General features: G+C 26.1%; 1 protein-coding gene across 3 annotated transcripts; it reads left to right on the top strand.

Annotated features, from left to right (window-relative positions):
• The first annotated feature begins 1,608 nt into the window (after nt 1-1,608).
• On the top strand, nt 1,609-13,314 carry LOC119663215. 3 transcript variants are annotated; one of them, XR_005250986.1, is made up of 5 exons: nt 1,609-1,815; nt 1,898-2,020; nt 12,663-12,855; nt 12,938-13,060; nt 13,242-13,314. XR_005250986.1 is itself a non-coding variant. In XM_038072873.1 (5 exons), exons 3-5 carry the CDS (start codon nt 12,539-12,541, stop codon nt 12,984-12,986), a joined length of 300 nt encoding a protein of 99 aa, XP_037928801.1. In that variant the 5' UTR covers nt 1,609-1,815; nt 1,898-2,020; nt 12,535-12,538; the 3' UTR covers nt 12,987-13,060. The 3 variants fall into 3 exon arrangements, 2 of the variants coding, with proteins under 2 accessions (XP_037928801.1, XP_037928800.1); XM_038072873.1 differs by lacking the exon at nt 13,242-13,314 and adding an exon at nt 12,535-12,596; XM_038072872.1 differs by lacking the exons at nt 1,609-1,815; nt 1,898-2,020; nt 13,242-13,314 and adding an exon at nt 12,481-12,596.
• The last annotated feature ends 16 nt before the right edge of the window (nt 13,315-13,330 follow it).

The raw sequence follows: 13,330 nt of genomic DNA, 5'->3' as shown, positions 1-13,330 counted from the left end.
TGGAGTCATGGCGGAAAAAAAACATAATTGTGATGAGCGGACGGAGAAATGGCACCAAACATCTTCTATTCCTCATTCTTATTGCACACTCTAAAAGATTTTGTATGAAAGAGTATGTGAGGCAATATTTCTGAAGATGATGCATGGTTTTGTTTTTGTATATTTTTCACAAAATATTTGATTGCTTTTCTGCACATGCAGTGCATAAATTCTTTGAAATTATTACTTCTTATTTTTCAAGCATTTTCAAGCATAATTATTGGCGTCGTGTTAGTTGCCTACTTGAGCCCTTGCTTCCCTCTCTTGTCCTGTTTACAGTTACAACATGCGTACGGTTGTAGTCATAGACGAAAAAACCAAAACCAAACATGATTTGAAGCGCACAGGGTCATCCATTAAATAAGATGGATTTTATTAATAATATATTATTATTATTTCTTTTATATGTTTATTGTGTTTTTAAATAATTATTGAATACATAATATTTTAATGTATGTTTTATATGTTTATTGTGTTTTTATATTATTTATTTGTGTAATGTTATTTATACCTTATTTATGTACATACATATGTATGTAAAACAAAAGTTGTATTTGTTATATTTACTTTATTTGTAAAACCGCTAATGTAGAATATTAGCACGTTAAATAATAACTGAAATCAAAAGTAATGATGTGTGCAAAGTAATGATGTGTCATCTAAGTATTATTAAATAAACTAATATCGGTAGAAATTAATTGAAGACTGAACAATATTATTTACATATGTAATTTATACCCATCATCAGTATTCAATATTTTTTATTAGTCAAACATACATGCATATATCCTTCAAACTGAAACTGAAGCTGAATTTTTTAACAAATTTCATTTCATCATTATTGCAATTATTAACAAAATTTGAAGTTAATAGGGTCATCTATTAAAGAATATGGATTTTGACTAAAAAATTTATTAAATAATATATACATACATATGTATTTTACATGACGACTTTGATTTTTTTAACAATATTGACCATGAAATTACGGGACTTTATTTACATCAATAATCTTGTGATTTAAACAAAGTCCCGCAAGCAGAGTGACAAAAAAATTTAACAAAACAAATTTCTAATTGTTGTTCGCATTGCAGTGAAATTTAATAAAAATAACTGCATAACATAAAAAATGCGTGTGCAATATTTTCCTTAAATTTGTTTATACACGCCAACAAAAGAAATAGTTACTACAAATTTAACAAATTTTTGCTAGTAACAAAAAAATAATCAATACTAAATTGTTCTTATATTCTTCATTTTATTTATTCTACTCTAAATGATTTTGTATGAAAGAGTATGTGAGGCAATATTTCTGAAAATGATGCATGGCTTTGTTTTTGTATATTTTTCCTAAAATATTTCCTAAAATATTTTTCCTGAAATATTCATATGTATATACATATGGTATGTACATACATATATGAATCACAAAAAATCACGTTTGACTGATTTGTTTAGAAAAATGAATAAGGATAATAATGGTTTAATACCACGTGCCGAATTCATATATGGAATAAGTACGATTATTTATATAATGTAGAATAACTAAATAATGTAGAATACCTATTATTTATTTTTTAAAGAATTTGACACTTCTCGAATGGAAATGGGTGCAGTGGCAGATCTTTTTGATCGTAATGGTGGAGACCCGATTGGCAAGAACGCAAACCAGCAACTGATTCAGATAAAATACATGATGAAGTTAAACGCCTTGTTATCCTTTGCACATGTCGACAAAAATTTCGCGTATTTCAAGTTGGCAAAGGGAAATATAGGGTTCGTAAAATACTAATTATCGGATCTTAAAGCTTAATACTCCATCTTCTATTTAAAACAATATTATTTTTGTATAAAACAGTTTGGCGACTCGACTCTCAAAAATTACGAATATTGCGAATATTGCGTAGCACAGTTATGGTTCGTGTAGGTGGCGGCTGGCTTGCACTTGATGAGTTCTTATAAAAAAATTTTCCTTGTCGCGGTAAGTAAATAGTTAAGAATTTTGTACTTTCTCATATTGAATAAACATAATTAAAATATTCATATGCTTATAATTAAAACATTTCTTTAGCGTAATATAACATTATTATTACATTTACATAACAAGCATAACATGCTTTCATAGTAAAATTGTACATTGTTCATTTCATAAATCATTTTAGCTGGTTTTAATGACTCGAGTGTTTTATTACAACTCTGCTCTACATAATCTATTTAATCATCCATACGTCAGTGAAAATACATATATATATTAAAACGGAAATGGTCATTTAACAAATAAATAAATTTTTTATTTTAATAAACTGCCAGAAAACAATCAATAAATTTGAAATTAAAATTTTTTTTGAGTTCATGTATAACAAGTTTTGAAAATGCATTTTCTGCTATTTAATAAATGACTTATTTTGCATATAACTTAATAGAAACGTGTAATCTAACAGCTTTTAGTTTTTAGTACCTTTACCATTTTTTATTATCTATGAATACATACATATATAATTTACGTTTTATTTTATTCTTTAATATGAACATATAAGTAATATAATTCTTTGGCGACCACATACATACATATACATTTTCATTTTATTAAAATTGTAGCATATATTATTATGAATTTACATTGCACTTACTTGTATGCTTCTATTGTTAATAATCGTATGAACTTCACGATATACATATGTATATTTAAAGACAAAAAAGATACATATGTATGTATTTCTTCTTGAATTAACTTACGCAACATAAAGCAGTCGTTCCTTTTTATAAATATTTAATGTTGAGCTAGAATATTAAGTTAAGAATGGATGGTGTTTTTTGTTATTTTTGTTAAAATATTACTTTGTCAGTCCTAGTGCACAAAGGCAGTGACAACACATAAAATACATCTACAGATAACAGTAAAACATAATCTCAATAAAATATAAATGATCTAACCGTAATGTAACCAATTTATAACTTGGTTCGGGAATTTAAAACATTACAGTTGCAAATACATATGTAGGTACATATGTTGATTAATTTAAAACTTAAGGTTCGTAGCCAAAAAGCATATAAAAGGTAATTTTGTCGGAAAGCAGAAAACATTTACAATCTCACATTTACATATGTATCTCAATTGTTTCCTGTACTGTTGTAGTGTTGTACTTACTTCTTAGATAGTTAAATGCCTAGTTTGAGCATCTACCTCATTGAGTTACGCTTATACCTCATTTATGCACTTTGAATTTCTATTAACTTTTATAGCTAAATGTCCAGGTTTGGCAGCTATTTCCTTGTGCTACTCTTACATTAGTATGATCTTTCTTCCATATGTTTTATCATTTATCATTTATCATTTACTGCAAAGAAAAAAAAATTCGATTGAGTTAATTTCAATAAAATAAAAAAATTCTAATTGTATTTAAAATTAAAATTTTTTTTTCCATCAGTTAGGTTGTATACTTAGGACACTATTATCTTTTACAGCATATATAATATTAGTTTTAAGTGTCAAATGTTTCTAACAGAGTTCCAATATTTTGTGATTTGTGTGTACATAGAGTATTTCGGGGACTGCCTACCTATTTAATCCTTTTAATTAATTTTTATGCTGTCTCTATATCAAACAAAGTAGCCATCTATGCTTTTGAGATGATTATTACAATAGATTAGTCAATATAGTAATAGTATACAAGAAAATCTTTGAACGCATTAATTGTATTTAAATATTTTCTGAAGTAAAAAAAAAATAAAAATTCTGTTTCAATATCAATACTTAAATAAAAACTTAAGTATCTATGTTGGTATCTTTGAATATAATTATCCTTGTTATTTTTAAATAAGTACAAACACATACATATAAAAATATTTTTTGTTAATAATTTCAATTAAATTTATTTTAGTTTAATTAGGTTTTTACAAAATTACTGCCTAGTAATTTGGTATTAGTAATTTACAATATTTATAATGGTTTAAAAATTATTAAAAGTAAAAATCAATATAAACAAAAAATTAATTAGTATATCCTAAAAGTAAATTAATAAAAAGTTATAATAATGACTATTAGTACATAAATTTTACTATATATTATTTCGTGTGTAATTGATATACATTTTTAAAGAATTTCATTTGCGTAATATTTTTATTATTATTGTTTATTATTTATATATGAAGTTGCATTTCAAATTAAACTGGCGATTTCAAAACTTCATACAACAACATAAGGTTCGATTCGAATTTTTTTTGTTAATTAAATACAATGATAACAGAAACACTTATATTTCATTTAATTATAAATGTATATAATATTTACAGAATGTTAGGACGTTACTTGAATAAAGATTATTGAATTTCGATTTTCGTATTTTATACAGTTCAAGACTCGTATTTTATACAGTTCAAGACTCGTATTTCTGACTATATTTTTGTAAATATATGAAGCTTTCTCTTCAAAATACATACATATATTTTTAAAATTTAAAATAAAAATAACTGCTTATTCTTGTTTATTTTATATTACTGCAAAACTGTAGATTTGTTATTGCATGTTAAAGTATGTATTTGTGCGATTTCAATTTGATGTTCTCTGGGACTCGTTTAAGGGGTATTATTCAAACATTTGAAATATACTCTAACGTCTGAATGGTTCACGTTTTTTGACTGGTGTAGTACCACGAGAAGTTTTGCGCATCGTTGAACTAAATGTTGGCTCAGGTGAACTCTTTCTTGGGATTTGCATGCCTGATGGTGTTGAACTGCCACTTATATTTCGCCTGTAGGATCAAATGTTCAATATGTATTATTTTTTGAATTCAGTAAAAATAAAACTGTCAACATTGTAGTAAGTAAATAACGTAAAGTAATAAAAATAAAGTAATTTCGTTTAAAATACAATATGTAATTTCGGTTTTTTTTTCACCTTTTACTTTTTTGTTATTAAGAACTTAAAATTCCTGTAATGTCCATAAAAAGAGAGCTTATAATTGTGAAGTATTCATTATATAACGATTATATCCCTCACTGCAAGAGATAATCGTAAGTAACGGATATTATCATAAAAAAAGGCAAGCAGGAAAATTGTTTAGCAAATAATTATCATGCATAAATATTTAGTATTATTAAAATTATTTTTTATTCGTTTTAAAACTAAGCTCTAAATTTCATATTTAATTTGAGAATAACAAGTAAATAATTAAAAAAAAATATTAGAAGCATCACTTATAAATACAGTTTGTCAAGAATGAGTTTTCACACTGAAAATAATTGATAATTTCAACTTCTTATTCAGAAAAAGACAACTTTTTGTTTTAGTATACATATATATTTTTTATTTTATATATTTGTTAATTACTATATTAAGAATATAAACATAAAAAAAAATTATAAAATTATTGAAAGAAGAACACAAAATATGTCAAAAACAAATCCTACATTATTTTTTGACTGTCAAACAACTGTTTTCACAACTTGGGTTTTTCTATTATTTTGCATTATTTAAACGATGTGCGGTAAATTTACAGTAATTGGCGCCTTGCGTTGATTATTGTCTGAGATGTTGATACATAATTAGTTATTGTTTTCTAATTTTTTTACTTTACTAACTAAAATATCTATGTTTTTAAATGTAAAATGAAACATTATCGTTTGGAGTGGAACAGTCCAGGTATTATAGCCACCATTTGGGGAAAAGTGTGCCTAAACTATGAGAAATATTTTACTAATATGTAGGACTATTTATAATATTTTAAATCTAGCTGAATACTAGAGTAGATTAGAGTCAAAGTATAAAATTATCTTTAAGACCAACTTTCACAGCATATGCAGAATATGTTACCATGACGAATATATGAAAAAACCGAGAAAATTTGATCAGAGTCCATACTATGGAACTCAGGGAAGAATATATTGTTGTTGTTTCTTATATAACAGAGCGTCGGGCCGTACCGCAGAACAAACACTTATCAAAAGTTTTTATTAGAAATTTATTGCGTTTTGCCTAAAATTTTGTAAAGTATTTCTTGTTCACTACAATGTTTTTTTACAGCTAGATAAATATTGAAACGATGTTATAATCTTCCATGAGTCATAAACTGTGCTGTGCTACAATGACAGACCTACCAGAAGGATTATTACAATAGATTAGTCAATATAGTAATAGTATACAAGAAAATCTTTGAACGCATTAATTGTATTTAAATATTTTCTGAAGTAAAAAAAAAATAAAAATTCTGTTTCAATATCAATACTTAAATAAAAACTTAAGTATCTATGTTGGTATCTTTGAATATAATTATCCTTGTTATTTTTAAATAAATACAAACACATACATATAAAAATATTTTTTGTTAATAATTTCAATTAAATTTATTTTAGTTTAATTAGGTTTTTACAAAATTACTGCCTAGTAATTTGGTATTAGTAATTTACAATATTTATAATGGTATAAAAATTATTAAAAGTAAAAAACAATATAAACAAAAAATTAATTAGTATATCCTAAAAGTAAGTTAATAAAAAGTTATAATAATGACTATTAGTACATAAATTTTACTATATATTATTTCGTGTGTAATTGATATACATTTTTAAAGAATTTCATTTGCGTAATATTTTTATTATTATTGTTTATTATTTATATATGAAGTTGCATTTCAAATTAAACTGGCGATTTCAAAACTTCATACAACAACATAAGGTTCGATTCGAATTTTTTTTGTTAATTAAATACAATGATAACAGAAACACTTATATTTCATTTAATTATAAATGTATATAATATTTACAGAATGTTAGGACGTTACTTGAATAAAGATTATTGAATTTCGATTTTCGTATTTTATACAGTTCAAGACTCGTATTTCTGACTATATTTTTGTAAATATATGAAGCTTTCTCTTCAAAATACATACATATATTTTTAAAATTTAAAATAAAAATAACTGCTTATTCTTGTTTATTTTATATTACTGCAAAACTGTAGATTTGTTATTGCATGTTAAAGTATGTATTTGTGCGATTCCAATTTGATGTTCTCTGGGACTCGTTTAAGGGGTATTATTCAAACATTTGAAATATACTCTAAAGTCTGAATGGTTCACGTTTTTCGACTGGTGTAGTACCACGAGAAGTTCTGCGCATCGTTGAACTAAATGTTGGCTCAGGTGAACTCTTTCTTGGGGTTTGCATGCCTGATGGTGTTGAACTGCCACTTATATTTCGCCTGTAGGATCAAATGTTCAATATGTATTATTTTTTGAATTCAGTAAAAATAAAACTGTCAACATTGTAGTAAGTAAATAACGTAAAGTAATAAAAATAAAGTAATTTCGTTTAAAATACAATATGTAATTTCGGTTTTTTTTCACCCTTTACTTTTTTGTTATTAAGAACTTGAAATTCCTGTAATGTCCATAAAAAGAGAGCTTATAATTGTGAAGTATTCATTATATAACGATTATATCCCTCACTGCAAGAGATAATCGTAAGTAACGGATATTATCATAAAAAAAGGCAAGCAGGAAAATTGTTTAGCAAATAATTATCATGCATAAATATTTAGTATTATTAAAATTATTTTTTATTCGTTTTAAAACTAAGCTCTAAATTTCATATTTAATTTGAGAATAACAAGTAAATAATTAAAAAAAAATATTATAAGCTTCACTCATAAATAAATAAAAACAAACGTATTAAAATTTTGTAAATTGATCAACTTGGTTAAATACGTTATACGTTTACTTGATTTACCCTGAACTGCTTGGTTGATTAGTACTTTTCGATGCTGTGAACTTGTAAGTGAAGAATTCGATGTATGATCGAATGATAGCACTTTAATGGGAATCCTTGATTGCTGGCTTTTAATTATTTAATATTAATTATAAACATAAATGATTTGTATATTATATTTAGAGTTTCAGAAAGAATTTAATTAAGTATTTTAAATAAATATCTTATAATAGTTACTTTAATGTTCTTAATTTATCTATATTTGAAGCCGAAACCTGTTAAAGCTGGTATACTGGATGATCTACTCATGCCTTCATTACTTTATATATTATTTGTTATCGTTGTTTTTATTTCTTATTTGTTAATAATTGCAATAAGTTGTTTAAGTGTTAAAATCATTATGTTGAATGCCAATTAGTTATTAGTTTTGAGAATGATAGATGTGGAGAGTTCATGTTCAGAAATATTAAATAAAAAAGTTAATCGGTTTTAGTTATATAAAATCAATAAATCAATCAATAAATTACTTTAAATAAGTAAAATACATTGATTTATATTAGGAAGTATAATTTATATCAAATGAATAAATTAAAAATATTGAAATAAATCATAGTGTGTCATGTAACAATCTTGTACTTAGAGTTATAACTTAGCACATAATTTTCTCACGAAAACTACTAAATTATATCACGAAAGTTATGTGTCGCAAGAACATACATATAAACAAATTATATTATTGTTATGAATCATACTTTCTGTAAAATAAAAACATACTAATAAATAATTATCTGTGCAATGTTAACTATGTGATTTATTTCCAAAAAAAATAGCAATAATAAAGATATAACGATTTTTTTTTGTAATTATGATTAAAAATTTTATTTTGGAGTTGTTATTCTTCTAAATTATAGTTTAAATTTAAGAAAACATATATACAAATGTATCTTATATATAAAATTAACATTGTCAAAATGTTAGTTACCGTACTCCTCCGAAACGGCTTTACCGATTTTTACCAAATTTTATATGCGTATTCAGTAGGTCTGAGAATCGGCTACTATCTATTTTTCATACCGCTAAAGTGATTAGGGAGTCCCTACCCAGTAAAAATATCCTTAGTGCTTAACAAAAAATTTTTTATTTTTTTGACATAAATTTTGTTTATATTTTTGAAAAAGAAAAATTTTTTCTTAATATTTTATGTAACTACGCCAACAAGTACATCGAGCATTTACATCGACTTCGTTCTTCGTCTTCGGCTTGCATGGCAGATGGAAAATGTACTAAAAATTTTTCTAAAGATTTCACTAATGATACTATAACAAATACCGACGGATATCCAATATATCGTCGAAGAAATCCCGATAATGGGGGACAATGGCGGGTGGTAACGTATTCGCCTCTGCTAAGCAAGACATACAATGCTTATATTAATGTTGAGTTTTGCAGTTCTGTGAAGAGCATCAAATATATAAGTATGTCCATAAAGGCGGTGGTATGGCTGTGTTTAGAGTAGAAAATACTAATGTAAATGCTCCTCCAATGAACAAAAACGGTGAAATTACGCTCTACCAAATTGGTCGGTACATCACCTCCAATGAAGCTGCTTGGCGTATCTTCGGCTTTCTAATTCATGAACGGGATCCAGCAGCTGTTCAGGTAGCCGTCCATCTTGAAAATGGTCAGCGTGTATTTTTCACGAACGAGACAGTGATTGATCGTGGTACAAATCCACCTAAATCTGCACTCACTGCATTTTTTGAATTGTTTAATAGTACGGATGATTTTGGTGCCTTTGCAAAAACATTACTCTATTCACAAGTACCACGCTATTTCACATGGCCTTAAACAAAAAAATGGATGCCCCGCAAGCAAGTTTCACCAGTTGATGCATGTCTCAATTTATTTAAATCAAACGCTTATTTATAGTTAATCCAAGACACACTGAGTACTTTTATCTTCGACTGTTGTTGGTTAATGTTACTGGCCCATTATCATTATTATTATTTACAGTCAATCCAAGACAATTTAAATTTGAAGATACAACAGTTGTTGCCAGGGAACTTGGTATCATAAAATCTATTGATTTTAAATTAATAATTTAATAAATAAACTATAATAACTTAAAAATAATATTGTTTGGCGTTTGTTATTTTTATTATCCTTTTCGTTCATAGCGCTCCATGCCTATTTCATGCATATACCACATACTTACACACTTATAATAAGTAAGTTACTTTTTGTCTACACTAGAATTTATCTAGAAACTAGAAATAATTTATAAGGCAAAACAGCGTTTGTCGGGTTATCTAGTATATATATATATAACAGGGAAAAATCAAACAACTTACAAAACTAAATATACATATTACTAATTATAAATACTAATTATAATTAATTAATTATAATAAATAAATCAATAATTTGCATGCCCGATGGTGTTGAACGGCCACTTATATTTCGCCTGTAGGATCAAATTTTCAATATGTATTATTTTTTGAATTCAGTAAAAATAAAACTGTAAACAACTTGATTGAATTAAAATTGATTGAATTAAAAATATGTAATTTACATGACGACCTTGATTTTTTAACAATATTGACCATGAAATTACGAGACTTTATTTACATCCATAATCTCTTGATGTAAACAAAGTCCCGCAAACAGAGTGACAAAAAAATTCAAGAAAACAAATTTCTAATTGTTGTTCACATTGCAGTGAAATTTAATAAAAATAACTACATAACATAACATATGCGTGTGCAATATTTTCCTTAAATTTGTTTATACAGGCCAACAAAAGAAATAGTTATTACAAATTTAACAAATTTTTGCTAGTAACAAAAAAATAATCAATACGAAATTTAAAGTTAACAGGGTCATGTATTAAAATAAATGGATTTTAACTTAAAAATTTATTAAATTAAATATATGTATGTATGTATTTTACATGACGACCATGATTGTTTCAACAATATTGAACATGAAATTACGGGACTTTATTTACATTAATAATAATTTGATGTAAACAAAGTCCCGCAAGCATAATGACAAAAAAATTCAACAAAACATACCTCTAGTTGTTGTTCGCATTGCAGTGAAATTTAATAAAAATAACTGCATAATATAAAAACGCTTGCACATATTTTAATGCATAACCCTGTAAACTTCAAATCAATTTGCCTTTGATTACCAACACAATAGGTTTTGTACAAATATTTTAAAGAGAACATGACATATGTATATCATATTAATGCGCACCCATACACACATACACAGTTATTAGTGTGCCTACGAATGGAGTCATAGCGGAAAAAAAACATAATTGTGATGAGCGGACGGAGAAATGGCACCAAACATCTTCTATTCCTCATTCTTATTGCACACTCTAAAAGATTTTGTATGAAAGAGTATGTGAGGCAATATTTCTGAAGATGATGCATGGTTTTGTTTTTGTATATTTTTCACAAAATATTTGATTGCTTTTCTGCACATGCAGTGCATAAATTCTTTGAAATTATTACTTCTTATTTTTCAAGCATTTTCAAGCATAATTATTGGCGTCGTGTTAGTTGCCTACTTGAGCCCTTGCTTCCCTCTCTTGTCCTGTTTACAGTTACAACATGCGTACGGTTGTAGTCATAGACGAAAAAACCAAAACCAAACATGATTTGAAGCGCACAGGGTCATCCATTAAATAAGATGGATTTTATTAATAATATATTATTATTATTTCTTTTATATGTTTATTGTGTTTTTAAATAATTATTGAATACATAATATTTTAATGTATGTTTTATATGTTTATTGTGTTTTTATATTATTTATTTGTGTAATGTTATTTATACCTTATTTATGTACATACATATGTATGTAAAACAAAAGTTGTATTTGTTATATTTACTTTATTTGTAAAACCGCTAATGTAGAATATTAGCACGTTAAATAATAACTGAAATCAAAAGTAATGATGTGTGCAAAGTAATGATGTGTCATCTAAGTATTATTAAATAAACTAATATCGGTAGAAATTAATTGAAGACTGAACAATATTATTTACATATGTAATTTATACCCATCATCAGTATTCAATATTTTTTATTAGTCAAACATACATGCATATATCCTTCAAACTGAAACTGAAGCTGAATTTTTTAACAAATTTCATTTCATCATTATTGCAATTATTAACAAAATTTGAAGTTAATAGGGTCATCTATTAAAGAATATGGATTTTGACTAAAAAATTTATTAAATAAAATATACATACATATGTATTTTACATGACGACTTTGATTTTTTTAACAATATTGACCATGAAATTACGGGACTTTATTTACATCAATAATCTTGTGATTTAAACAAAGTCCCGCAAGCAGAGTGACAAAAAAATTTAACAAAACAAATTTCTAATTGTTGTTCGCATTGCAGTGAAATTTAATAAAAATAACTGCATAACATAAAAAATGCGTGTGCAATATTTTCCTTAAATTTGTTTATACACGCCAACAAAAGAAATAGTTACTACAAATTTAACAAATTTTTGCTAGTAACAAAAAAATAATCAATACTAAATTGTTCTTATATTCTTCATTTTATTTATTCTACTCTAAATGATTTTGTATGAAAGAGTATGTGAGGCAATATTTCTGAAAATGATGCATGGCTTTGTTTTTGTATATTTTTCCTAAAATATTTCCTAAAATATTTTTCCTGAAATATTCATATATACATATGGTATGTACATACATATATGAATCACAAAAAATCACGTTTGACTGATTTGTTTAGAAAAATGAATAAGGATAATAATGGTTTAATACCACGTGCCGAATTCATATATGGAATAATAAGTACGATTATTTATATAATGTAGAATAACTAAATAATGTAGAATACCTATTATTTATTTTTTAAAGAATTTGACACTTCTCGAATGGAAATGGGTGCAGTGGCAGATCTTTTTGATCGTAATGGTGGAGACCCGATTGGCAAGAACGCAAACCAGCAACTGATTCAGATAAAATACATGATGAAGTTAAACGCCTTGTTATCCTTTGCACATGTCGACAAAAATTTTGCGTATTTCAAGTTGGCAAAGGGAAATATAGGGTTCGTAAAATACTAATTATCGGATCTTAAAGCTTAATACTCCATCTTCTATTTAAAACAATATTATTTTTGTATAAAACAGTTTGGCGACTCGACTCTCAAAAATTACGAATATTGCGAATATTGCGTAGCACAGTTATGGTTCGTGTAGGTGGCGGCTGGCTTGCACTTGATGAGTTCTTATAAAAAAATTTTCCTTGTCGCGGTAAGTAAATAGTTAAGAATTTTGTACTTTCTCATATTGAATAAACATAATTAAAATATTCATATGCTTATAATTAAAACATTTCTTTAGCGTAATATAACATTATTATTACATTTACATAACAAGCATAACATGCTTTCATAGTAAAATTGTACATTGTTCATTTCATAAATCATTTTAGCTGGTTTTAATGACTCGAGTGTTTTATTACAACTCTGCTCTACATAATCTATTTAATCATCCATACGTCAGTGAAAATACATATATATA

Source organism: Teleopsis dalmanni, unplaced genomic scaffold, assembly GCF_002237135.1.
Source record: "Teleopsis dalmanni isolate 2A unplaced genomic scaffold, ASM223713v2 unscaffolded_contig_0226, whole genome shotgun sequence".
NCBI lineage: Eukaryota > Metazoa > Arthropoda > Insecta > Diptera > Diopsidae > Teleopsis > Teleopsis dalmanni.
The sequence above is the reverse complement of the archived record's forward strand: the minus strand, read 5'-3'. Positions and strand labels throughout refer to the sequence as shown.